Source organism: Tiliqua scincoides, chromosome 7 (assembly GCF_035046505.1).
Source record: "Tiliqua scincoides isolate rTilSci1 chromosome 7, rTilSci1.hap2, whole genome shotgun sequence".
NCBI classification, from domain to species: Eukaryota; Metazoa; Chordata; class Lepidosauria; order Squamata; family Scincidae; genus Tiliqua; species Tiliqua scincoides.
Genome location: NC_089827.1, coordinates 63823276 through 63851260, shown reverse-complemented (window position 1 = coordinate 63851260; position 27985 = coordinate 63823276). Strand labels below are relative to the sequence as shown.

At 40.6% G+C, this 27985-nt stretch overlaps 1 protein-coding gene across 3 annotated transcripts; it reads left to right on the top strand.

Moving 5' to 3' along the window:
* Positions 1-748: 748 nt before the first annotated feature.
* NEDD1 (NEDD1 gamma-tubulin ring complex targeting factor) lies at positions 749-27985 on the top strand. 3 transcript variants are annotated; one of them, XM_066634365.1, is made up of 16 exons: positions 749-813; positions 3136-3192; positions 4202-4352; positions 6678-6772; positions 10319-10435; positions 11724-11864; positions 16839-17068; positions 17803-18004; positions 18348-18537; positions 19693-19815; positions 20121-20168; positions 20388-20584; positions 22047-22194; positions 22599-22755; positions 26624-26690; positions 27274-27985. In XM_066634365.1, exons 3-16 carry the CDS (start codon positions 4217-4219, stop codon positions 27376-27378), a joined length of 1956 nt encoding a protein of 651 aa, XP_066490462.1. In that variant the 5' UTR covers positions 749-813; positions 3136-3192; positions 4202-4216; the 3' UTR covers positions 27379-27985. The 3 variants fall into 3 exon arrangements, with proteins under 3 accessions (XP_066490462.1, XP_066490463.1, XP_066490461.1); XM_066634366.1 differs by lacking the exon at positions 749-813 and adding an exon at positions 1439-2620; XM_066634364.1 differs by lacking the exon at positions 749-813 and having other exon boundaries at positions 1439-3192.

Sequence of the window (27985 nt, the reverse complement as noted above, 5' to 3'; positions counted from 1 at the left end):
TTGAGAAGCAGTATATAAATACTGTTGTTATTATTATTATTATTAAGTCAAAGGCCCCCCATTCACACAGTCTGCCCCCCTGTGCTGTGACAGCTTTGTACTATCCTCAAAGGAGCTCTCTAGTCCAGCCCATTTATCTTCCCCCATAGGTGTAAATGCGGTAGAAGTGAGCCCTGCCTTGGGACCCCGCCTGCAACTACAGCTGTGACTGCACAGCTGGTTGGCTGCACAGAGGTGGAACTCTGCACACAACTGCACTCTGCACATGCTCAGAGCCATTCACGTATTTGTCATTCTGTCATACAAAGAGGTGAGTGCCCCTGAGCATGTGCAGAGCACACCTGCCTGCAGAGTTCCACCTCTGTGCAGCCAACCAGGCTCATTCCTCAAACCTCTAGCAAGGTGGGCTGGTGCTCTAGTGGGCTGATGCACATGCTCAGAGGCATTCGCATCTTTGCCATTCTGTCTTCATAAAGAGGCGAGTGCCTCTGAGCATGTGCAGAGTGCAACTGCCTGCTACAACAACTACAAGCAGAAGGTGACAGAACCACCTGCACAGAGCACGCAGCTCCGGCCACCTCACAGGCTGGGCCCTCCGCTTAACGCTGATTGGCTGTCAGTCTTCCTCCCCACCCCCGCGCCCCGAGCTCTTGTCAATCAACCCGTGAAAAAACCACGTGACCTCATCTCTCTCTCCATCTGCCATCCATAGGAAACCGAACGCCCTCTGTTCTCTTTTGCTTCTCTTCGGCCGCCGTAGCGGAGCTCGGTCTTGAGACAGAGGGCTCGCGCGGTGGCTGCCGGGACGGGCTGGTAAGTTGTCCGAAGCGCGGAAAGTGCGCTGGAGAGGGAGGAGGAGAGCGGAGAGTCTTCAGATGGGGCTGGGGGGAGGACGCCGTTGCCTAGCAACGCCCATCGGCCCGCAGCCCTGAGGCGGCCGTGTCATTGTTGCGGGCCATGCGCGCTCGCCTGTGGGCTGGCGGGAGGCAGGGCGACCCAGGGTGGGGGGTCGGGGCTCCCGCTGGGGGGCAGCCGGAGGCGCTGCCTGAAGCCGGCGCTGTGTCGGGGCAGGAGGAAGGTGGAGCGTCTGGGGGGCCTCAGGCCGGGGTGCCCGCACTGCAGAGCCTGGCCAGGGACGTCTGGGGGGCTCTCGTCAGGCTCTTCCTTGCCCCCCGTCCCTCTGAGTCGAGGGCAGCAGCTTCCATTCAGGCCTCTCGCACTCACCCCACGCCTGCTTGTATTGCTGTAGCAGGCGGTTGCACTCTGCACATGCTCAGAGGCACTCGCATCTCTATGAAGGCAGAGTGACAAAGATGCCTGGTTGACTGCGCAGAGGTGGGACTCTGCGGGCAACTGCACTCTGCACATGCTCAGAGGCACTCACATCTCTGAGTGATGAAGACGTGAGTGCCTCTGAGCATGTGCAGAGTGCAGTTGCCCGAAGAGTTCCACCTCTGTGCGACCAGGCTGACTACTCAGAGTCACTAGCTCTGCAGGTGAGGTCCCAAGGCAGGACTCACTTTTACACATTTACAGCCCCATACTATGCCTGTTTACTCAGAAGCAAGTCCCATTAGAGTCAATGGGGCTTACTCCCAGGAAAGTGTGGATAGTGGGCTGTTACTCCTGTCGAGGTAGGAGCTGAACTGGAGAACTCCTTTGAGGAGTGAAGTGTGTGGGTTTTGGGTGCTTGGGAGCCTCACACAGCAGTGGCGCTTTTCAAAGGACTCTGGTGGGTGGCTCTGCCCCACCTCCCCACCCACCATGCATCCCTGATACTGCGTAGGCAAGTCACCCCTTGGAGGGCTTCTTGCCTCCATCAAAATGGTCCAGAGCACTGGTTCCCAAACTGTGGGTTGCAACTTGTTCTTTGGTGGGTCACAAAAGGGTGACGGAAAGACCAGATCACAAATTGCCTCAAGCCCTGAGGCAGTTCAAAAATCAGATCCTGTACCTCCCAATTACCCTGCAAAGAGTTCAGCTCCTGCAGTTTGCAAAATTGCTGATACAGGTATAAACCTAATTATCCATGGATTTTTTTCACCCAAAGTTTTATCTCTAAGGGATGAGGAGGGCCCTTTAAATTAAAGGAAAAAAGTCATTTAACAATAGCATTGTTAATGCAAGAAAGGGTAGCTGGCTGACAATCCATCAGTCATTCTCTAGGCGCTTAGAACAGCTTCACTCTGAAGCAAGCAACCCTTCCCTTCCCCCCCCCCCCAGCACTTGGAAGATTGATAATCACTTTGCTTTATTTCCCATCACTACGCTTTGGGTGAAGGGAGGGTCACTGGCTAGGAGTAAACCCTTTCTATGTGTCTGGAGAGAGACTGATTGATTGTCTGCCTAATGCCTTACATTACATTACAAAGGTAAGCAAGGCTGTTTTTAAATTGCTAAGCAAAGGGACATTGTTTTTTGAATGATTTGCTTTAAGTGATTTTTGCCATCCACATTAGGTTTTGGGAATCTTCTGGATACTTAGACTGAGCTAGTAATTGCCCTGCAAGGAGCTGAGCTCCTACTGTTTGCAAGGTAACCTCAGAACAAATAAGAGTACAACAAATGCAACAACACACGACAAGCTTTTTTCTAGAGCTCCTTGCAAAAATACAGCAAGGTAATTATGGTATTGTTCACAGGCAACTCCTTAGAACAGTGGTTCCAAACTATGGGTTGCAACCTAATTTTGGGTGGGTCCCCAAAGGGTGATGGAAATATCAGATAACTAATTGTCTAAAGCTCTGAGGCTGTTCAAAAATCAGATACTGCAGCTGCTAATTGCCCTGCAAGGAGCTGAATTGTAGTTTGCAAGCATGTGTAAATATAGAGAGAGAAATGTTTGAGGGTCTTTTTTCTGGTTATTATAAATAAAGTATTATTTCTTTCTAGACCTCCTTTTTTAAAGTCTGGTGAACCCAGATGGGTCCCAATAGAATGTAATTTTAAAAATTGGATCCTAGTGCTAAAAAGTTTGGGAACCACTGGTCCAGAGAATCACACTTCCACCACTATAGCCAAAGAACTGAAGCCATCCCCATATGTTGTCAGGATTGTCCTTGGAATACAACTCCTGGGGCAGCTAAAGTACCAATGTATAGTTTGTTCATTGCATCTATATTCTCTTTCTTCAAGGAGCTGAGTGGTGTACATGGGAGTGATTTTAGTTTGTCCTCATAACAGCCCTGTCAGGTATGCTATATACAAGTTTTCTATATTTTATTAGTTTCTTTGTGTGTGTGTGTGTCTCACTCACTCACTCACACTCTCTCTCTCTCTCTCTCACTCACTCACTCACTCACTCTCTCTCTCTCTCTCTCACACACACACACACACACACACACACACACACACACACACACACACGTGATGCCTTGACATCTGCGGAGGCTCTGTTCCTGGACCTCCACGGATAATGAAATCCGTGAGTCAGGCACCCAAACCTTCTCAATGCGACTGGAGCACGTGGCCTCCCTGCCCCTCAGAAGGCCTTCTAAAATGTAATTTCTTTTTTTTCTGAAATACAGAAAGTATTCTGAGGGCCTGGAAGGCCACATGTGACTTCCCCAGCCCTCAGAACAGCCTCTGGACACGACTAGAGCAGGTCCCATGTCGAACCTCAATGTGTATTGGAGGACCTGCATTCAGACAAATCTTCGGATGACAGGGTCTGACCTCTGCGTGCGTGCGCGCACGCGTGTGTGTGTGTGCACACGTTGCCAAATTTACCTGCTAACTTGCAATTTAGTAGGAGGAGTAAAATTAAAATGTGTATCTTTCATAACATTTTCCATTTCATCCAGCTGTTGGAAATGGGTTTTTAGAATGTTCATGATTCAGAGTTAATCTCAAACACTTTTGTGAAATTCTTTTGACTGTATTTTGGTTAAGGTGTAGAACTATAGGCAGTGATATGTGTTTGTCCCATTTATGAAATCATTACATTTCAGTACTTAGATTTTAATGCACAGATTTGTAGTTGTGTATATCTTAATTTAACAGTAGTTATGGAATATCTAGTGAAGGTAAGAATCTCCAACTGAAAATCTGGGCAGCAAATATTATTGTCTTAATCTTTTCAGTTTTAAACTTTTGCTGATTACAACACAGAATGTTTGCCACTTAGAATAATTTATAATGAGTCATTTTCTGTTAACTGAGCAGTAATCATGTGTGTGTGTTGCTTGGTGGCTTTTTTTAGCTTACAGGTGCAACTATGCAGGAAAGCATTCGTTTTGCTTCCTCTGGAGATGAAGATGTTAAAATCTGGGACTCTTCATCCATGATTGTTGTGGAGCAGTTCAGTCCACACACTTCTCATCCAGTTAGTTCTGTATGCTGGGGCAGCAATAGTATCCTTTACCAGTTCAAAAGATGCATTTTTCTGGACTTGTATCTCTGCTTTATTTGTTGGTGGCAATTTTCAGTGGTTCTTGACTGAAGAGTTACTCTTGCAGTCTAGTTAAGTTTTTGGATGCAAGTAAAGTAGTTGTCATTAAATAATATGTATATTGTAGTATCTGATAGAATAGAAAAAGTTGTTAGTAAGGGAAAAATCTGTGTTCTTCAAACTGACAGATGCCTTTGGAAATGGGCATGGGGTGGTGCAGAGATTACACAGAGATAGAGTTCCTCCTTATCTGAAATACCAGGGGACACCTGTAACTTAAGGGCCCAATCCTCTCCAATTTTCCAATGCAGCCGCGTCAGTAGGGTTCAATAGATTGCATCTTGTAGTGGGGAGACAGTCACAGAGGCCTCAGGGCTGCATTGTGGCTGCACCGGTGCTGGAATGTTGGCTAGCATTGGAACCTAAATCTCTTTGATACAGTTCAGTACAATTCCTTACAATGCTGGATTGTCATATCCAAAGGCAGAAAACAGATATATATATAGCTCTATGGATTCCAAACTGTGAGCTGTGGCTCCCCAGGTTGCTGCAGAAACCGGCCAGGGGAGCCAGGCCATCCTTGTGGGAAAACCCACCACTCTATACAATGTGTGGGATAGCAGCCCATACAATGGGGAGCCACGGCCAATGGCCCAGTAGGTCAAGGGACCTGCCACTTGAAAAAGATGGGGACCACTAGTATAGCTCAACCAGATGACACCTTGTTGAGGCATAAGGAAACATAAAACCTGCGGGGGTATTGGCTGACCAGATTAAGGTGGAAGAATTTCTCTCGTCCTCCAAAAATGACACTTGCTGTGATCCTGAAACCTTTTTCTACTTGCCTTTAGAATTGTTGTATGCAGTTCAATGTGGGAAATTGTTACTTGCTTTGGAATTGAAAATCCAAATTGTGATAATCATGACCCACCAGCCTCTGTAACACTGCCCCTTTCCCTTTAAGGAATGGGGGCAAGGGGGAAGCAACAATGTGATCCCCAGGATTGTGATGATGTGGGGGAAGGGAGCTATTTTTAAACATGTACTGCCGGGGTATGGGGAGTCCTGTGGAGTGCTCTGCAGGGCTCCCTGTGGCTTGCAAAAGTGAAAGTTGCGATTTGCGGCCCACTTCTGGTTTGGTCGCAATTGCAACTTTCACTTTTTACAAACTGCGGGGAGCCCTGCAGAGCGCTCTGCAAGGCTCCCCACTGCCAGTACCCTGACAGCACTTACGTTTAAAAATAGTTCCCCCTTCCCCCGCAGTGTTACAAACTTGGGGATTGCGTTGTTGCCTTCCCCCCTCCCCTGCAAAGACTTATCTCTGGAGATTTACACCTGAGAAGTTTGAATACTAGTGTAATATTGTAATTCTTCCTAAGAGAGTTTTCTGTGCATGTATGGCTTGCCACCTGTTCCACCTCTAGCATGGGGCTTCTCCTGCTATTGAAAGTGTGTGTGTAGTGGGGGGGCGGGCAGATGGAAGCAGGGGTGTTGGTGATGGAGAGAAATATTCTGTAGCTTACTGTTCAAGTGATAGATGAATGTCCCCTAACAAAATGTTGATGTTATTTCTGGGAGAATATAACAGTTCAGATCTTGTACTCCTAAGAGCCTTTGGCCTGTTATGCAGCCCACACAGGGTAGGCTACAATTGGCACTAACCAGGAATTGCCTGAAAGCCATGATTCCAAATTACTGTTTTGGAGGCAGTTCCTGGTTTGCACTAATCTTATATGCCTCCTTGGGATGTTGCAGCAAACCAAGAAAGAGAGTAGCCTACCTGAAACAGAAGGAGAGAAAACTGAGTATGCCTGAGGCCTGATTCTCCAGACTGAGCCCGAGTATAATCGCATATCATTCTTAGGGCCCAAACCTAACCAATTTTCCAGCACTGATGCAGTCCCAAGGTAAGGGAACAAATCTTTCCTTATCTTAAGGAGGCCTCCCTTGACTGCAGGATGCAGCACATATCCCTTTGGCATGGCTGCATCAGTGCTGCGAAGTTGTATAGGATTGGGCCCCTTGTTGAATGGAGGCAAAGTGGAACCAATCTCTTGAAAGAACAAGATGCTGTATTGTTCTGGTCATCTCTGAATTAAAATATTTTTCCATCGTGGTTTTAATTTTTTTTTTTACCTTCCAGAGATGGTAACCAATTACAGTATTTCAAAACCAGCATGACTGCTAAAAGTATATTTCTGTTCCAAAGGGTTTAAATTCATACCTTTTGCTTCCCAGTTATTGTACAAAGTTTTGTGTCTCCTATGCTCCATGACTCTTGTTTCAGATAATTTTCTGGTTACCGCATCTTCACATGGTGATAAAATCGTGATTTCAAACTGTAAAGGTAAACTAGTTCCACTCTTTGAGCTAGCTGAAGGGGTAAGTGAAATAGACTTATTTCTTGGGAGTCTTGTTTTTCTTTGTTTTCTGTTGTGAAAATCACTTTATCTAGCCATACTTTTATCTGTATGCTTTGATGCTAAAAAGACGTTCTATAGATTTTAATGAAGCATGCTTCCTAGTAATAGAATTGGATATTAACATTGTAAAAAGGCCCTATTACTGGCTGCTACTTAAGATCTGTTTTATAGTAACCAAGATGCTGTACAGAACCTAAATCCTTATCCCAATCCTTATCCCAAAAATCAACAATATATGTATACACAGGTTAACATTGGCTGGCAATAATTATATTGCTTGTTGCCATTTTCAACCAGTGCCTGAATTATAGGGATGTCAAAGGTCCCCAGTTTCTTACTTTTTAGAAACTTCAGGGTCCCTGTGATTTGGTCAGAATTTGATGGTGAAGGTTATGGATTTCATTAGAACCCCCTGCCTTTCCCCCATCATTCGAACCCAACTTTTATTTTTAAAATAAAGTTTGACTGCTGAAGCCTGTCTTAAGCTGGTTGACTGCTATGCTATCTTCCAAACTGACATGTAATCTGCTCATATAATGAGTGGGCACAAAAGCTTGAACTTTGTCTTTAAATATAAAATATATTGTTTTATTTTTGGTAGTTTGTTGCCAGAATCTAAAACTGAGTAAGATTCTACTGTGGAAGGGTCACCACATTAGTGTAGCTTTGAAAATGCCATTTCAAACAAATTGGAATTGTGCACCACATTCTGTTCTCCCTGTTTAACTTGAAGAATTTCGAAAATGTTGTTTATGACACTAGTACGTATGCAAACTTAATAAATCATAGCAGAGATGCCTTGATTGTTTTTTAGAAAGGCAGAACAGGTGTTTTAGAAACAAATAAAGAATCCTGATGTGATTGCATAATCTCATCAAGATTGTTTTTTAGCTGTGATTTAATCAATGCACACAATTGCATTAGTGCTTCCTGTAAGGAAGAAAACGATACAGCCTGGAAATTAAAAAATGGTGAGATACTAATACATTGATATTGTTCTAGAAACAAGTTCAAGGTAACTTCGAAGCCCCAAATACAGGGGGAAACTTGGATGGATAGAAATTCATAACCAAACCTAAAACCAAGTCATGGTTTCCTAATAACTCCTCAGTGAGTACCACAGAAATCAACACAATCCAATTAATTCAGTGTGTGTTGGACTGCAAAATGTGTTTTGTAGGGCTGGATTTTGTTTTTAAGTCTTTCAACTGCTGTAATTAAGGAATGCTCAAGTCTGATGGACAATGTTGGGTGATGATTTTGTTTAGTATCACAGTATTAAGAATCCCTGATATTTGATGGAATGTTGAATATAAATGTTCCTTCTGTGGCCCATTGATAGCTGTGATGTTTCCTTGTTTCCTTATTCTGGTTTGTGGTGACCTAGGCTCAAGGGTTGATACCTCTAATGATGAAAGAATCTGAAAATCTTGTCAGTGGTCGTCTTAAAAGTGTCATGCTGCTAATGGTCTTGTCGGTTGCATGCACACTAATTACAGTACTGTTAAATACAGACTATAAGTAGGGGTGTTTGAAAATTGTTTTTTTTCACAGATTTTTTTATTTGAAAGACAGAAAGTGGTGTTATGTGTTTTTATTCCAAGTTCTCATTCCAATTTCTCATTTTTATTAATTTTCAACACTTTAATAGTGTTCTAGGTAGGTGCTATATGTGAAATAGTGTCAGTAGATGCAGCCACAGTATTATTCTAACTGGAAAAGTAATCTATTTTAATTTCTGGAAAATACAGAATTTAAAAACACCAAAATGTGATACTTTGTGTTTTTAACAAAAAGAAAAAAAAACCCAACTCTAACTATAAGTGAAATTTTCAAAGAAGTTTGTTCTAGAAAGTTAGGTAAAATAGTTTTCTAATGTTTGTCATTGGAAGTATGGTCTTATCTCTTCAAGAACCTGTATAAGATACTTTGAAACCAGTGTGAAATGTGCACAAGGGTGGAGTGAATTATGAACATGTAGGTGTAGCGCTGGTTGTGAATATACACAAACCTCAGGCAAGTAGCCAGTTGCATTGAGGATGGCTTACGGTATATGCCAGACTTTCTCATTCTCTGCCTCACTGTGCTCGCTTTTAATGATCAAGCAGTCTGAGGAGAGCAAACAGAAAACATGTTGCTTCTGGATCTGTATGATGCTTAAGTCGAATTTATCAAGAGCTTGCTGACATCTTGTGCATGTTCATATTTTTCGCATGTGCAAGCAACATTTTGATAATAGGAATAATATAGATTCTGTCAGGCAGTTTTTACTTTGGTGTGTGTAAATTACATGTAAGTTAAATATTGAAATTCCTCCTCCCACATCTTTGTCTAGCCCTGTCATGTTTCATTTGCTCCACCTGATACAGTGGGACCCCTGGTACACAGGTCTGGCACCTGAGATTCCCTGGGACACAGGTCCGGCTCCTGCAGATGCAGATACTGGGGTCTGGTTTTAAAAGTCTTTAAACATTAAAAAAGCACCAAAATTGGGTTTCTTACTGTTTTGTGGCCAAACCATGCCGTTTCCAAGCCTCTAGAGCTATTTTTAACCCTAAAAGATCCACTTTCGGGTCACACAGAAGTTCTTTGCTCCTCCCAACCTCACTTCAGAATGCATCATGATGTGTTTTGGGTTGAGGCTAGGTGGATGTGAGGAAACACCACGTAACCCTGTATTGGGCCTTTCAGGGGTATAAAAAACTCCTCAGCCTTGGAAACAGTGCAGCTTGACTATGAAATGGTAGAAAATCCAATTTTAGCTTTTTGTGTGTGTTTAAAGGCATTTAAAATCGGTCCAGTATCCACAAATTCCATATCTGCAGGGGGTTCCAGAACAGAATCCCCATGGATACTGGTGTCCCACCATACTTGCTAACTGTTATAGGCCAGTAGTTCCCAAACTCTAGTCATTGCAGGAAGTCGTTGCAGGGTGGGTCAAAGGCAGTGACAAGATTGCCAGGATGAGGTTGCTGCTGGGAACTAGGGGGACTTTTTTCAACTTTCCATTAGCACTGCTGGCCTCCCCAAGAATGTGGGGAGCCCAAGGATGGCTCTGTAGGGCTCCTCGAGGCTTGGAATATCTAAAAAATAGGTATTGTGACCCACTTCCAGTTTGTGATTGTGAAACCAGAATTGGGTTGCGATCACTATATTTAGATATTCCAGTCCTTGGGGGGGGGGTCCTGCAGAGGCATCTGCAGGCTCCCTGCACCCCCCCTTTGGGAAGCCGGCACTGCTACTGGTAAGTTGCAAAAAGCCCTCCTTTCCCTGGCGATCGCATTGCTGCCTTCCCCATCATCCTTCACCCTAAGGGCATCACAATGCCCCAGTTTGGGAACATCTGTTATAGGCTTTATATTTTGTGATACTGCAAGACTTCCAGTTATTTTACTGGATCTGGATTGCAACCTCAGATTTTTTTAAATCTCTCTTTTAAATATTCTCTTTGTGGTGCTCAACATGGTATCAAATGGTTTTCCTTTTTAATTTTTTCCACTCTTAGGCAAAGCAAACCTGTGTAAGTTTGAGTTCCAATTCAGTGTATATTGCAAGTGGAGGTACTGACAGCACTGTTAACGTCTGGGATTTAAAGTTCAGAAAACTTCATAGATCACTTAAGGTAAGATGAAACATATACTGTTTGGCTAAATAAAATAAAATCCTCAGACGTGCTTTGCCAGTTGTAATGCTGGAGGAGGAGTCTTTGGGCTCATTCATTTAAGGGGTGAGTTAGAAGGTTCTTGCAGGTGGGAGTGGATGGCTGATCACAATACACAGTGGTGTACAAAAAGGAGTAGTTTAACAGAAGCAGTAGTAGCATACTGTGAGAGAATATGCTTGTCTTGAAATCTAACAGAGGAAAAAGTAGTACTGAGAAGTGGCTAAATTCCATACTAATTAACTTCCAGTTTTGCCAGTTAATCTCCTTAATCTGTTGATAATCCCAATATATCTATGCTGTCATTATTGCGCAACTTTGTTTCAATGTTGATTTGAGGATTTTCCAGCTTCATTATTGCTATATGGTAATAAAGCTTCCCTTAAGTAACCACTTTTGTCTGAAAATATAATGCCTTGACATTTATAGGTATGCAAATGTAGGATTATGTGGAAGACTGACAGGTAAATATCTTAAATACCGCAAAAATATTATGCAGCAGGAAAACTGTTATTGCACCTGCTCTGTATTAGAATGACATTTAACGTATTCTAAAATGCCGGACACCATTTCACATGTGAACTAGATGACACTGCTTGGCTTGCATGTATATGTTAGTCTTCTGTAGGTACTTCTTTTGGCTGACGATGAGCAGAAGTGTGTTGTACTTAAATGCTGAATTAGCATGTAATGTATTATAGTCCTTTGGGGACTGTACCACTTCAAGATTCAGCTGTGGTATCAAATATTTGAATGTTGTTCGGCGTAGGAAGTTGTTCACATTAGGCAGGCTGGTTTTATCTAAGATGCTGGTTTTTCATAGCCAGTTTTTAAATGTGGAATGTAAAATACACGTTCAGAAGTAGGAGAAAAGTATTTTTTGTCTTTTTTTTTACTTGAATGTATGAATTTTACAGTTACTGTTAAAATTTCGGTTGCCAGCCAGAGTGTTTGGAGATGGGGCCAGTCCGAAATCTAAACAGGAACTTGCAAAGACTAACAACCATCCTGGCTGATCACATGTAATTGAGCGGGAGTTCATAGAGAATTTTCATCACTTGCTCTCACTCAGTGAAACTTGAAAAAGTGAGAATGAACTCCTGGGGAAAGCAAAACTTTCCACGTGGGTAAACACATTTTATAACGGCATATCTGGCAGAAGCTAAGATTGCTTGTAAATTCTCTATGACAATGTTTTCTGCTACTATGTTGTATCGAACTGAGATTTCCCCTATTTCTTCTTGTTCAGGATCACAGAGATGAAATCACTTGTGTGACATTTAATTGGAATGACTGTTACATTGCTTCAGGATCTCTGAGTGGTGAAATTATCTTGCATAGTCTTACTACAAATTTATCCAGCACGCCATTTGGCCATGGTAGCAGTCAGGTATAGTATCTGTTGTACTGTTTCCAATTATACCATTGAATTGTTTTATTAGACACTGTAAAATAATTCTTTCTGAAGTGTCCTGCGATTACTTGTATTGGATTATTGCTTGTTAGGGAGAGGGCGCAATTCTAACCCCTTATGTCAGTACTTTCCATCGCAGTGCCAATGGAACATGTGTTGCATCCTGCAGTTGGGTGTCACTCACAGAGGCCTCCTCAAAGTAAGGGAATGTTTGTTCCCTTACCTCAGAGCTGCATTGCCTTTTTGTCAGTGCTGGAAAACACTGACATAAGGGGTTAGGATTGCACCCTTAACCTTATAACCAGTTTTCTGTCACTGAAAGATAGTTCCCTTCAGTCACTACTTCCCTCTCTGACACATCAATAACATCACCCCAAAGTCATGCATGAGAAGCAGATTAATCTTGAGTCCTCTAAGTGTCCTGCCTGGAGCTGGGAAAGCAGTTCCCACTATTCTTATTGTAAAATCTCTGCCCATACTACACTGTACTATTTATTATGAACACTTTATCCTGCCTTTTTTGTGTCATAGTTGGCTTTCAAGTCAGCTGGCAAACAATAAAATATCCAAAAGGAAAATTAACCTTCAGTTAAAATTTTAAATGGCTGGTTTAAATACTGTTTCCCTGTGGGTTTAAATGCTTTCCTTAGCAGGTACTGTATGTTTTGACAGTGTGGCAGAAAGTCAACAAGAAAAGGCAAAATAGGTCTCCCTTGTGAGCACTGGCGTCTGAGCAAACCCACCCAAAAAAACCCTGCTTCATCCCAACCAACCAAGCTTCAGATATTAACAGGATGTGAAGATATTGTGTGTGTGCAGGAGGGGAGTTGGGCCTTACCAAGGTGTTCAACATGTAATCAGTTTCTTGGCCACACACTGATTGAAACAGTGCTATAGTTATAGCAAAGTGTGTGTGTGTGTGTGTGTGTGTGTGTGTGTGTGTGTGTAAGAATAAAATGCTTAGGTTTTCTTTTTAGTTTCCAACTGGTGGTGGAATTTAGCATTATGCAGACACAGCACTGCAAGAGGCCTAATAGTTGCACCATGTTTGTTAGAAGCTAAAGCATGGCTTCTGAAGCTCTGGTGTGTTTTGATTCATTGGTATCATCCATCAGCTATGGCGATGCAAAAAAATTTTTAATAGTCAGTTTGCTCTTTTTAAGAAAAGCCACCTCATCACAGAGCTAATAAAGTTGTCATCCCTGTGCTTTATGTGTGGCTTATTTGTGAAATTGTCTCTGACAGTTATTGATGGACATTATGCTGTTGTTGAAATACCAAAGCAATGAAACCCGGGAGGAGGGATCTGAGCTGCGGTGATAAGATGTTAAAACACCTACAACAGGGTTACGGTGACTGCTATTTTCCTGGCATTTGCTGTGCTTTTTATCCTGGCTGCTGTTTATCCTGCCATTCATATTTTTCCACTATTTTCCTCTGATAAAAGATTGAATTGCTCTTTTGATCCCACAACTTAGTCCTTCAGGATTATTAATGTAAAATGCAGGGTTTTACCAGATGAAAGCTGATGTGAAGCCAGATTTTTATGAAATAGTTTAAATCTGTGCGGTTGCATTAGTGCTAAATTTTACATGAAAATTGAGACTGACACCTAACAGACTCAAGCTGATAAGGTTTTCATGTGAGTAAAACATTAATTCTGATGCCAAAGTTACTTTGGTTGCTTCTCAGAGATCTATGCATGTGTTGTAGGAGGCATCATCTTAGGAGATGTTGTCTTTCCTATGAGAGAAGAAAGTTGTTTGCAACAGCTATTGTAGCATAGTGGCTGAGACAGAGCTGTGAATCAGGATTTCCCTGGTCTAACCCCTGCCATGAATGAGGTAGGAGAGTTTATGCAAGCCACTCATATTCAGTCTCAGTTGCATTGTGGGAATAATGCTTACCTTGTAGGGTTGTTGTAAGGACTATATCAAGCTAGTACATGAGAAGTGCTTTGCACACTGGGAAAGAGCTATGCAGATGATTAGAATAAGTATTTATAGAAAATGCCTCTGAAAATGGGATACTTGTATTTAATTTTTTAAAAATCATCCACTGATCCAAGGGCAGTCAATAAAAAGATGTTTTTAATTGCTAAATGATGTACCCTTAATGAAAATGCAATCTGTGTTTTTATATGGTATGATAAAGCATTAGAGAACTTTTTTTTTCCACCAGGCAGTCCCACTTTCTTGTATCTATAGTAATCTTGGAGTTTAACTCTGTCAGTCAGGTATCCCAGTCTGGCTAGTGTTTGTTTGCCTGTCTTAGCCTTGTGTAAAGCTGAAGAAAAACTGTAGAAGATCTGTAGGAGATGCATATTTCTCTCCTCTTAGAAAGATCAGGTGAAAAATCTCTTGGGAGAAGAGAGAACCTTTGTATGTCTACTCAAGGGTTTTGCACATTGCATTTTAAATGTTTGTTAGAGAGCAGTGTTCAGACATAGGGCAAAACCCTGGCTTGTTTTGCATTGTATCTGAACTGGATGTGCACTCAAACCAAGGTGTGTGTTTTGGACTAACAAATCAGGGTCTGAAATCACAATTTGTAGCTGGTTTGCACACCACAGTTTGTACTAACCCTGTTTCCTGTTGCATTTGAATTCACAGGCTAACAACAAGCCATAGTTAGGACCATTGCTTTTCCTCAAGGCTGCTTCATGGAGATAACTTATGAAGCTGAGTTGAGCAGATGGGGAAGCAAAGGCAGGCAAGCAGCTCTAAACCATGGTTTACCCATTGTATGATTTGGAAACTGAATCTTTGGTGTGGGTTCTAGCTGTGGTTCACACAAGCCAGGATATACCTGATATCTGAACCAAGCCAGACACGTGTTCAACATTTACTAAAAATCTTACCTGAGGAGCCCATAAGAATTTTACTGAAAATAGCTTTTCATGGATTTGAAATTAGGACAATTATTTTGAGTCTTAAAGTAACAAAGAATGCATTTGACTGCCCATTATTCTATCACTTTCAGGTCTAAAGTGTTTTGTTGAATTAGAACCCTAATCTTAAAAACTTGTAGCCATAGAGACTTGCAGACACTAAGGTTGGCACTCTGTCAAGATTCAGAAGTTTCCATTGTTACTGCAAAAATGCCTAGCTTGAAGAGGTTGTTAAATTTTAATTGCATGTCACTACAGCGAGGCCTAGATGGCAGACTTGCTGACTAAACACCTGAAATGGCTGTTCTTGTAATAAAGATGTGGTATCAGCACTGACGCTCACTGAAAGGCTTTTTGGGTGTTACTTTTCTATTTCTCACTCCTGGATATTGTGTCAAGTTCAATCTTCTGTCTAGTAGGGAATGGTACTGTATCAAATGCTTGTAGCTCCGAGCCAAAGTAGTGAGTAGACCTTTCACAAATAGTTTTGCATGGGTCTCTTTGCCAATTTTGGGTGCAGAGAAATATTTATAGAAGCACCCCTGTTACAAAAGGCAACTGGGTGAACTTTGGTTGAGACGTTTGCTGGTGAAAATTCATCTCAGCAGTACATAACGAGTACATACCTCAGCTTGAAGTGTGGTCTTTAGGCACCTTTTTAAAATGCCAAATCACTGTCCTCTTGTTTGCTAGCAGAAGTACTGAAGAGATGATGCTTGTTGGGTGATTGTCAAAACACATCAATCAGTTTCATTTGCAGATATAAAATAACTTGGTTTGGACATATATCTCCTAATGAAATGTTATTGTTTCCTTCCCCCATTTACGTACGGTACAGAACACTGATGTTCTTGGTGATACCAGCTCATTAACGAAAGTAAAATTTTGCACTAAAAAACCAGGAACCTGTTTGTCCTCATCAGCTTTGTAGGGTTAAATATGTAGTGGATGCTTTACTGTTATACCCTGGTGGTTTCTCAATAGCGGATTAGGCCTTATGATTCAGTGCAGCAGTTCCCAGACTGTGGGTCCAGGACATACCAGTGAGTTGTGACCCAGTTTTTGTTGGGTAGTGAAATTGACAGGGCAGATTAGGCTATCTGCATCAAGGGTTTAACAATGTGCAACTGGGGGGGGGCACTGCTGCCCAATCACCATTATAGCCACATCTCTTGGCATTTATAAATCAGGCAGCAGCCTCTAGGGCCTCTATGCATTGGGGGCCACTGATTTAGTTCTATGTAAATGAGTCTAAAGGAGCCATGATCTTGCACTGTCCCTCATCCCCTCTGTAGCATGTGAGAGGCAGTGAAAACTTTTATTTAAAGAATAAACCATGATTCCCTGTTCTGTACAAACTCAGGAAATTGTGGTTTAATTACCTATAATCAGAGCAAGCCAGGAGGGTAAACCATGACTTGATAGTCTAATTATAGTCAATCATCCACTTTGTGTTAAAGAAGAAAGCTTTCAGTCTTCTGCATGCGAAAAGAAAAGAAGGTAGAGTGCAGCCCCATGGCTCCTTAAGTTTGTTCATATAGTGCTATACCATGTCTGAATGGGGTCCTTATTTACTAAGAATGGTATAGTACCAAGAGTTAACAGTTGTGGAAGTAAAGATGAAACCTCTGAGTTTGGGGGTAGATTGAAATGAAGCTTAAACTCCAGTGGTAAAATCTTAATCAAATTTTTTATTTCTGTGATAACTCATTAGCTTCAATTTTTTTCATTTCATCTAGTGACTTTAAATCTGAATGCTGGGTACCATGAGATAAGTCGGTCTGTTGCATGATAATGACATTATGGGCACTTTGACTGATCATGTAAAATTCAACTTATTTGCTGTTGGGAACTAGCAGCAAAAATGTAATCCATTCCTAGGCTGTCCTGCCACCATCTTACTGTTGATTAATTAATGTTCAAGTCTATATGGGGGGGGGAGTCTCTACATCCTGATATCAACAAAAGTAGGTGTTACTAATTTTAGTTTGAAACATGTGCACTGGTACAAATGATGATGTGCTTTATATGTAATATGGCTTGTTTGTGTTTTTTAACAGCCCATTAGACACTTGAAATATTCGCCCTTCAAGAAGGCAATATTGGGAAGTGTATCTGATAGCGGGACTGTAACACTGTGGGATGCAAACAGTCAGAGCCCGTATCATAACTTTGAACATGCTCATAAAGCTCCAGCCTTTGAAATCTGTTTTTCTCCAATCAGCGAGCTCCTACTCGTAACTGTAGGTCTGGATAAAAGAATCATCCTCTATGACACCTCCAGTAAAAAGTAAGTATGTTTGTCAAAATGCTGCTTATTCATTTTTTTTATTTTTATATTCCACTTTTTTCAACTGCTGTTAACAAAGCAGTTTACGGAATGAAATCATGACCTTTGTGAAAATGTTGATAATAAATTATCAAATGAAAATAAAAACAAATTACTGTTCCTTTGTTTTTGACGAGTATTTAGTGATGGATATTTTTACAAGAATCTTGTATTTGGAATTTAAGTTTGATACGGAAGTTTTAAGCTGTGGTATTTGTATTTCTCCTTCATGCACTTGAATGAGTGTCGGGTATGAGCAGCAGGGATTTCCACAGGTGATCAGGAATGCTTATTTTATGATTGAAGAATGTCAACTTTATTTACTAGTATTACGTGTGAATAAAATATAACATGTGTCTGAATCGCAGATTAAAATTGTGGCATGGAATACTAATGGTTAGAGGTGGACTAAAGTTGCAGTCCTGTTCACGTTTACCTGCATAACCCAGTGGAATTGGGAGTGGAACTTCCGAGTAGACTTCGTGGAACTTCCGAGTAGACATGTATTGGATTGTGCTGTTAGACTGAGGAGACTTCAGCCATGAAGCTCACTGAATAACCTAGGGCCAGTCCCTTGCCTTTCAACCTACGCTACCATGCACATAGTTTCTTGAATGGTGGGATCAAAATAAATATTTTGGAAACAGTATGTTAAACTGTAGTGCCCTTTTTTCTTCTGCATTCAACATTTCAAGGCAGTTGAGCACATTAGTAGCGGAGTCTCCTCTGACTGCAGTAGAATTCATGCCTGAAGGAACTGCCCTGGCAATTGGATCGTCTCGTGGAAAAATTTACCACTATGACTTGAGGAAACTGACAGCACCTGTGAAATCAGTCAGTGCGCACAAAACCTCTGTGAAATGTATAACACTGCAATACCATAATAGCTTTTCAAAGGTAAGATATCCTCTGTATTTTGTGTTCTGATGTAAGTTTAAAGAGAAGGGGGGAGCGAGTCTGTATAATGGGGAAAATGTGTCAAGAAAAACAAAAAATGTGTGATGTTGCCATATAGACCCTGTAGTTAGAATCGCGCAACCTACACTGTCTTTACTGTGATTGACACTTTAAACCCTTGATGGCATACTGTTTCTTTGTAAGTAGAATGTATACTATGGCACTGCTTCATGTCCAGTGTTCTTTATTTATCAATGTCATACATAGCAAGAAAGGTGTAGATTAATCATTTTACCTTTTTCCTTTAGAACAGAGCACTTCTGACAAACTTACTTCTCTTTAGTCTAGTCTTAAAACATCCTCAAATAAGCAGGCTTGCAAGAGGTCTGATATCAAAACCACGAGCAACACTGGAGGAGTAGCAAATGCTGGCATGATCCATAACCTCCCTTCTAGCGTATCTGCCATATCCCTACCCCAGTCTGTGCCTGCAGCTGAAATTAAAGGAGCCGGTGCCATCCTGGATAAATCAGGTAAATAGATGCCAGTTCTTGTGAAAGCCCTGTGGGGGAAATGGCTTAGTCTTTATGAGCATAAAACCTCTTGTGCTGTTAAAGTTGGTGATATTCCTATAATACCACTGCAAGCCACTCTTGTTGTATTGCACAAAGAGAGAGAGACCTTAGGCGCCCCATCAGCCAAAGTGGCATTCTGCTCCAGGCGAGCAGCCATGTCCAATTCTGATCAGTTGAACTCTAAAATGCTCTAACTTGCTCAGTACAATTTCTTTAGTGAGAAGGTGACAGCTAAACACTCTGCCTCCTAATGTGGGACAAGTTGTCCCAACATGGTACAACGTGTCACTGACCACCTTATTTCCCCAAGGCCGACCCAAGCTGCTGCCACCGTTGTGCCTGAGGTGGCACAGTCAGTTGCTGCTGCCGCCATCCCCTTGCACATGCCCCCTGCTTTAGCTGAACTACTGCCACCACCTGTGGCTGGTCTCAGCCTTCACTTCCTTAGCTGTGGTGGCTACACTTCATGTAGCAGTGGTGGCAGCCAACTTTTCTACAGTTCACCGAGCAAATGCAGTTTGCTACTGACAATTTTAGCCTTGGCTTGTAAATGTTTCACCACCTTGTCAAGGTTGATTTCTAAAGAATTGGTTGTCAAACCTAGGGAAATAGGGCGGGGAAGAGCTCTGTTTTTGGTTGCATAAAGGTCTTCTCTTCTAGTGGCAAAGTGAAATTTCCTTCATTTCTAGTCAGTGCTGATAGTATTATAGCAGTACAGTATTCGGTCATTCTCATGGTCCATTTTATTGATGATGTGGTTACAGTAAAGCCTGTTAGGTTTTTTGCTTGACCTGTTAACAGATTGTTCTCAATAAAGGACATGGCTTTTGTTTACATCCTAGTCACGTTTATTCAGAAGAAGAAGGTTCCATTGATTTCAGTGGGATTTAAGTCCCTGAATATATTAACAGCCTTCTACCTTTCTAAAGACATTTTTTTGTCATAGAATACTTTGCCTTTTGAATTGTTTCCTTATGCTAACTGTTCAATGTACAAAAATTTTGTTGCTTATAGAATTAGCATGTGATGTTTAAGCTTTCTTCAAAGTCATCTGTGAATTTAACCTTCATGTGACACTTTTGTTCAAGAAAACGTGTGTCTCTCCATTTTTAGGATTTCCTCACAGCAGCAGTTTGGATGTAATTCCTTCCAAAGAAATTGAACATGGGAATACTTCTAATTTTGAAGATTTGGGGAGAAATAGTTTGGGTGATCTGTTCTCTCCAGTTCGAGATGGTGAGTTGATCTGAAACTACTACACAAATCTAGGTGTTGATTCTTTGCCTAGTGTTAAAACTTTATCTTCCATTGCATCCTATCCAGATATTTACAATATTGCTTAACATGTGGAGCAAATACAAAATCTGTTCAGAATGGTAGCATATTGGTTTGAGTTTTTATTAAGATAGTAGACAGTGGATTTTGTTTCAATCCCAAGGTCCTGCATCCTGTATTAAAAGTTTAAGGAGAAAATGTTGTTGAACAAAAGCTCATGTAGATCTGTGATTTCAGGTTCTATTTATTGCTGTTATATCTTGTAGATGTTGCAACTTGTAAAACAAGTGAAGACGTTACCGGCAAGTGTGACGGTAAGCGTAATTTGCAATACCCTTTTTTTTACTGTGATAGTAACAGTTGGCTCCCTTGAATAACAGCCAGTAAGCTGTTTGACCAATGCAGCCATGCAGCACATTCTTTAAGGCATACACTCTGTTTATTTTTGTAGTCATTAGCATGTGGTATATATTAAACCTGTTCTTGGAGAATGCTTTGAAATGATGCAAGTATGGTTTTGGTTTGCCTTCCAGGTTTGGATTTTCAACCGTGCTTCTCAAGTTTGGATTTTCTATCCAAGCTGAATACAGTTGGTGTTAGAAAAAATCCAGCAACACCAATCCTGCACTCGAGTCCACTTAATATATTTGTTGGCTCTCCTATTAAAGAGGAAGACGAGAATAAAAAATTAAATAATGGAAGACAAGAGTCACGCGAACACTTGAAACAGGTACAGTGTGATCCCAGTTGAGGATGATGTACCTGCATCTAGGTTTTTTGACTTGTGTGCTTTTTGCTGCATAGAAATTGACCCTTTCATAAACCATAGTTAGTTCCAAGCCAGTTTTTAAACTCTTTTCTGATCATAGTTGTAAACTCTGGTTTGTTGCTATTCATGGTTTGTGAAAATGCCAATGCAGATAAACTGATAAAAATGAAAGTGAGGAAGAAAATTTTTGCATGCAAGAAGTGGAAGGGGCAGTGTGTGCGCCATGGTGAAAAGATTGGACAGCATTTGTATTGTAAAATTATCAAACTTCTACCCTACTCCTAAAAAAAAATTCCAAATGAGCTTTAAAAATGGATTATAAATGTAATAAAACCCAGTTGTTCCCAAATCATATAAATATCAATAAAAAGAGCAGGCAATAAAAGTTACAGTTCAGCAGTAAAACGTATATATGTAGAAAGAGGGAACCACAGGTGCTAATAAGGCAAGATCATGCAGTTCAGGCATGGCAAAACTTGAACACACATCATCAGCAGCCCCTGTCACAACAGAGAGATAACTTCACAGCCAGTTGTAGAATCATGCTGTCTCTGACAAAGGCTTTTCTGTCCTAGTTCCTTGTGATGTAGAATGTTCCTGTAACAGGCCAAATGGTTGCTTCATAGTCTCATGAACCGAGGATGTTTGGCCTCTTGTCAGACTACATTTCTGAGCAGTGCAGGAAGAACTTTTATGTGCTTCTAAAGGAAGCATTTGTGGTGTGCTTCCATTTCGTGTGGATAACTAAGAACAGATCCGGACACTTACACCAAGCAGAGATTTCATGAACTAAAGGGGCTGTAGAAATACATTGAAAGTCAGAGTTTCTGAAGTCTGAAGAATACCCCTTTTGGAGGCTTTTTCACAGCTTCATCTGAGCTGTGATAGTCTCTAGACTCCGATGAAATGGAGAGAAATGCCTTTGAGGAGGTGCAACTTGCTTAGCTGTTTGAAGCATGAGAACCTTTTTATTGAACATGCAAATTTTGATATGAAAATTCACACTTGGAAAACAAGTGTTTCTGGTCTGCTTCAGAGAGATGTTGTTTTATCTGGTTCATAGCATTTTAAAGAGAGGTTATGATGTGCACTTTAAGATTGTGTTCCTCTTGTATCCAGTGGTGCTGTAGGTTTTCAAATCAGGGGTTTTAATCAATGTGTCAGAGAGCACTAAGTGCAACTTAGGGCAGATTGAGAGAAAGAACTTTCTTCTGTCATCAGATAGTTTTGATGTTATCAAATGGGGGTATTTGAACTGCTTGAAAGGACCTGATGCATGACTGGCTGTGTTGCTACTTCTAGAAAACCCAACCTAATCCATTGCCCTTTGTGCATTGTGCTGTCTTCATTTCCCTGCTGCACACTTTTTACAATTCCTGAATTTTAATAACTTATTATCCATGACTTTTCTTCCCCTGCAAAGTTGAACTCCTCAGGTTCTGATTCTGCAAATCTCAGTTCATCACCTCTGGTCAATATAGTCAAGAGCCCAGATTCCAGAGAGAGACTTCTTAAGAATGTTCAGGGACAACTGGCATATGAATTGCCAGTAAATGGCTCTACCTCAACAAGTACGTAGAAACCAGTTTTTTGCATTGTAAAATGCCACAGACTAGTTATGCTGGGACACAGTGCTGCTAATGCCCTTCTGAAAGGGAATAGGACTTATCTAAAGCGTTTAACTGTGTGCATACTTTATATAGCCATTAGTTTGTGTAATTTTTTAGGAATGGTCTCCAGTCAGTACTTCTCCAGAGTTTATCCCCAAATGAGCCTGCTTTATATTAAATCCAAGATATTAGGGTAAAAGATATTCTTTGTGTTTTTACCACATGGTAATAACAAATGGAATTTAGAAGCATGTTGGTGTCCCCATCTTGCCTATTTATGTGCTAGTTGTCAGAAATACCTTTTTTGCTCCCCTTTTCTTGCCCCAGTAAAATGGAACACTTTCTCTTTCCCTGATTTTGCATAGGTCCAAAGATAACATCCACTGTCACTGCTGGAGTTGCCAATTCGCTATCTGAAAAAATAGTAGATACTATAGGAAGTAGCACAGTGAATGCGCCTTTATCATCGGTTCAAATTCATTTCATTCGGAATATGATCCAAGAAACACTGGATGATTTCAGGTGAATCAATTCTCTAATTTTCATTTCTTTGGCAGGAATGGGGCGGAATAGGGAGGTGACTGGTTGTGGACAGATCAGGTCCATGAAAGGGGCTGGGTTCCCCTGCGCAATTCAGTATTATTGGTGGACATGCTGTGCTTCGGGATTCTTTTTTGCTTCTAATCTAGGAAGGCTGACCAGCTTAACTGGTTAGGGTATTAGTTAAAGAATCGGTTAGGTGAGCTTTGCATTTGCACCTTAACACAGTTTTGCCCAGCCCACAGGTGTACGCATTTGATCTCTGTCGCATATATGCAGTGTTGGGCAGAAATGGCTTAGAGCCCAATTCTGAGCTCTGCGCACCAGCTTACCACTGACATGCACTGTTGCAAACATTCCGTAAGGTGGGGAGGAGGCGTTCTGGGCCAGGGAAGAGGCACGCCAGGGGGGAGGAAGCAGGGCAGGAGGAGGACAGGACCGGTGGACCTTGGCTGCATCGGATCATGAGCTTCGGCCCAACAAGGAACTCTTTGATTGTGCAGCAGCTTCAGAACCGCTGCAGAATCGAGTAGCATGGGACTGCTTTCCTTACCCGGGAAAGCTGGCGGCTGCCCAGTTGTGCTTAGGATGTCACGGCAGCCATTTTCAGTGCCATGACAGCCCCATGCTCCAGGCAGCTCAGGGTTGGGCTGCCCAGCATTTCTTGTCATAGCAATGCCACAGAACTTTGTGATAAGTTTGCTATCCCTTCTCATCAGTAGTAAGGTGAGTGTGTTATTCTACAGTACAACTAGGATATAATCATACTTGTAGCAGAATTCGAGAAGATGATTAATTCAAGGAGGAGGCAAGTTCATTAAAAAAAGAAAAACACCATAGTATGCCCTTGAATTTTTTCTTTTGCATTTGAAAATGCTTTTAACAGACACAACCATCCTTCATCTATTGCTTTGATTGTCTTCAGGCAAACTTGATTTGCCACAGAATAAAAACCTACAGGTGCATCTATATACACAGTTAAAGTCTTCATTGTAAATGAAAACTGTTAGCTAGTATCTACTTAGTTGTGCATCTGGAGCAATTAAGCTTCCTTGGTTCATTTAAAAAGTATGTTTGAAGAGTTTTTGCCCAAACTATAGAAACACTTAGCACCAATTTCAGATGGGTCCCTATCTGCATAAAATACCATGATGCTTCCATGGTATGTGACTGCATTTGGGGAAATGTTACAGACCTGTACTTTAAACAAGCTACTATTTATATCCTTTAAACTAGTGAATGGGACTTGCTCCAGGGTAAGTGTGGGTAGGATTGCAGCCTAGGATATTAAAAATTTTTCCTGCTTGATGATGTCACTTCCTGTCATGACGTCACTTCCAGTGGGTCCTGACAGATTCTCATTCTAAAAAGTGGGTCCTGGTGCTAAATGTGTGAGAACAACTGACCTAGCAGATTTATGGCAAATCAATGTGTTAAATTTTTCTGGAATCCTAACTATTGTAGGTGGATTCTTGGATTAGTTAGTTAATTTTTAAACTTTAATTACTTTGTTGTCTGTCTTGATTTTAAGTTCTTGTTACCAACGTTGTTTATGCTCATAGTGGAACTACAAACTTCTGTCTCCACTTCCCATCTTCTCTGCAGTAAAGTGGCATCAGGAACAGGCAGCTTAAAAGAAGTAGTAGTGGGACTAGAGCTGTTTACCCTTTACCTATCCACCATGTTTTCCCTGCCACTTGCTGCCTTCTCAGCACTGTTTCTTTGCAGGGGACAAGATGTGACCAGTTATTCTATCTAAGACATAGAGGCAAAATGTGGTGTTTTGTCCTAAGAAGGGTCATTTCTGCAGTTAGTAGATAAAGGGCTTTTCTCTATTCAGCTTTCCAGAGTCTGACAAACATGATGCATTAGATGACTTATTAGGAACCCGATGCTTTTAGTGGAGATGGGATAGCAGCACACAAATCAATTTCTGCAGGTTCAGGCTAGTCTTGATGTTTTAACTACACAACTAAATCTGATTGTGCAACTGAAAGCTGTTAAAGGCCAAGCAGATGAGAATACACAAAAAATTAGAAGAAAAGACAACAAAAGATCAATCTAGAATACTGGAGATAGAACAGAACCAATACGATGGAGAGGCAACTTTAATGGAAATTCAGATGGAGAGTGCAGCTCGAGTGGTGAGAATACAAAATGTACTAGAATAGAAAGGGGAAGATACACGACGTCTGACTGATGATTTAATATCAGAGTGGATCGACTTGCCAACAGAGGAAATACTCATGGATCTGGATTCAGCGAGAAGAGTGAGCACTTTTTATCTAAGAAAACATGAACTACAAAGAGAAATCCATGTGAAATTCATCAGAACCTTTTACAGAGATAAAATATTGAAGATCTCACAGGAAAAGGAATGGATGGTGGAAGATAGCAAAGTGAAAATTCTGAGACATGTCCCATGGAGAGTGAGAAAGAAGAGAAAAGAATATGAAGAGCTAGCAAAATTCTTAAGAGGAAAGCAAATACCATATAGATGGCTTCTCCCAGAAGTTATGTTTTTTCAATTCCAGTCAGAGATATAATATAAATTCAACAATGAAAGCAGAAAATTTTTTGAGTAAAGTGATGACAGATGAGATGAGAAATGAAGAAACTGAGGAAGAGGAACTGAGAAGAACTAGAAAGTGTAGAAATGGAGCTGGAAGAAAAGAAATCAGATGATTCAGAGATAACTGAGGAATCAGAAAAGGAAGAAACTAGAGGGGCAAGGAGGCATTCACCGATAGCAACAAGAAGACGACAAAAAGAGAAGGTGAATAGTAAAAAGAAACATGATGGTTAAGGGAGGATGGAGTCAACATAAATGGCTTAAATTCACCTCAAAAACGAAAGGAAGTCTTCCTTCAATTGTAAAAGTCAAATATGGATAGGTCATAATATTAGAACAATGGGAATAGATTTGGAAATATAAAATTTACTAGAGCAACAAATTTTAAAGAAAATGTATATAAAATGTTTTATAGATGGTACAGGACACCAGTAAAACTGGTAAAAATGAATCAGAACATATAAAAAAATGGTTGGAAGTGTAAATGTGTAGAAGGGACATTTTATGGTAAGGAATCCAATACAAGAGATTGCTGAAACCAGAGTTAATTTTGCTTAATACTACCTTAGATATTATAGATATTATGATATTAAGTGCTGCAAGGATTTTATATGTTAGATACTGGAAAGATATTAAAATTCCAATGAAAGATGAATTAACAGAGAAAATAATGAATGTGGCAGAAATGGATAGGCTTACAGAGATTTTGGATCAATAGTGCAAATCGACACAGAGCAATGGAGACTCTTTTATGCTTGGTTGAAAATGAAGTTGTAGATGTATGAGATAGGGCATTTAGATGAATATATTGTATGCATGATATATTATACGATAGATAAATGATATTAAGAGGCTAAACTAGAAGAGGAACAAGACTAGAAGATATGTATTGATTGATTAGATATATTGATATATGATTGCTTGCACCCTCCAATGGTGTGTTTTTTTCTTTGTGTTGTGTATTGAGTTTGTGTTTATTTATATTTGTTGTTTGTTTTTATTTTGGAAAGTAATACAATTTTTTTTAAAAAAAATAAAAGGAAGCTGATGCTAGAAATTGGTTGGAATGGTGGGAAGAAAAATCTGTGCTATTTCTAAAGGTCTCTCAGTCTAGTGAGGTCCTGCAAGGATATGCTGTGTAATTGAAATGAAGGGAAAGATGAAATATAGTCTAAAGATTCTGCCATTTTGAAATTACTTTGGAAGACCCAGAGAAATGGAGAGAGAAAATTAGATTTGTGAATGCGAATTGAAGATGCATGGTTTTTGTTTCCTCAGGGAAGCCTGCCATCGTGACATTGTAAATTTGCAAGTGGAGATGATCAAACAGTTTCATGTGCAGCTGGTATGTATAAATGTAAAGAGGGTATATGTGTGAATGTTAACATGTATTTCAAACGGAAACCTTCCCAATTTCCTGCATAGTTTGGTCTTCTGGAGATCCTAGAAAGAACAATGAGATGGAAACCAACGGTCCGTTAGCAGAAATTATGCTGCCTCAAGTACCCAGCAAACTGTTTAAAACTGGTAAATCTGCCCCTTATCTAACAAAATACAGGGTGACCCAAAAGTAGGTGGACAGTAAATGATAACATTTATTCCATTTACTGTCCACCTACTTTTGGGTCACCCTGTATATTGTTTAAGATGAGAAAGTGATACAGTATATTGGGGTTGGAAGGGGAGCTAATTGGATGGCTTCATTGAGACAATAGCGATTGAGAGGTCTACCAAATTTCTGGTAATATGGTCAACTATTTTTTTTTTAACTATTGGTTTTCAAAACAGTAAAGATTATCTTTTTATGGTTGAATTACAGTATCTTCTCACCTGTTTGATACTAATATTTGAAGTTATGAACTAGAACTAAACTTGGCAGTATTGACTTTTGCCAGTAATGCAATATATTCTCAATTTTGCTTTTCTAGAATGAAATGCATGCTTTAATTGAAAGATATTCTGTAAATGAAGGCTTAGTTGCTGAAATCGAGAGATTACGTGAGGAAAACAAAAGACTGCAGACCCACTTCTGACATTTCATTGCGCCAGGAAAATTAGATGAACTCGATTGTGCTTGAGGCATCGTGACATCACCTGGCCAATTCTGTAGGAGCATATTCAGTATTTTTTCAACACGAAAGACCTTCTTTAGAGTGTAGAAAAGGCAATAGGTAACAGATTAATACAGATAAATATGCACTAAAGACGTTTGTATCAAAATATTTTTTACAGCAGACTTGAAATGTATTGATAAGAGAAGCTAACAAAAGTATTGTTAACCAGCTTTAGTTGTATACAGTACAAAGTGCCTTTTTTATAAAGGGAAACTAAACAGAAAATGTGTTTTCTCTAAGAATTTATCTACCTTCTTTTCCTTATAAATTTTATAATACATTTCAATATTTCAGCTATTTTTGTGATGAAATCTTCATATTGCAGTTTTGTGTGTGGAAAACACTGAGATGCCTGGCCCATGGTTTTTTTAATGGTATATCTTCTCTGGTCACAGATGCCTTTCCTATAAATGTTACTTTGTACGGATAGAGTGCACTTTTAGTGTTTTGCTACAATTAAGTTATGTATTAATCTATGTATTTGCATCTTTTGACATACTGATTGAATAAACAGAAGTTGTGGACT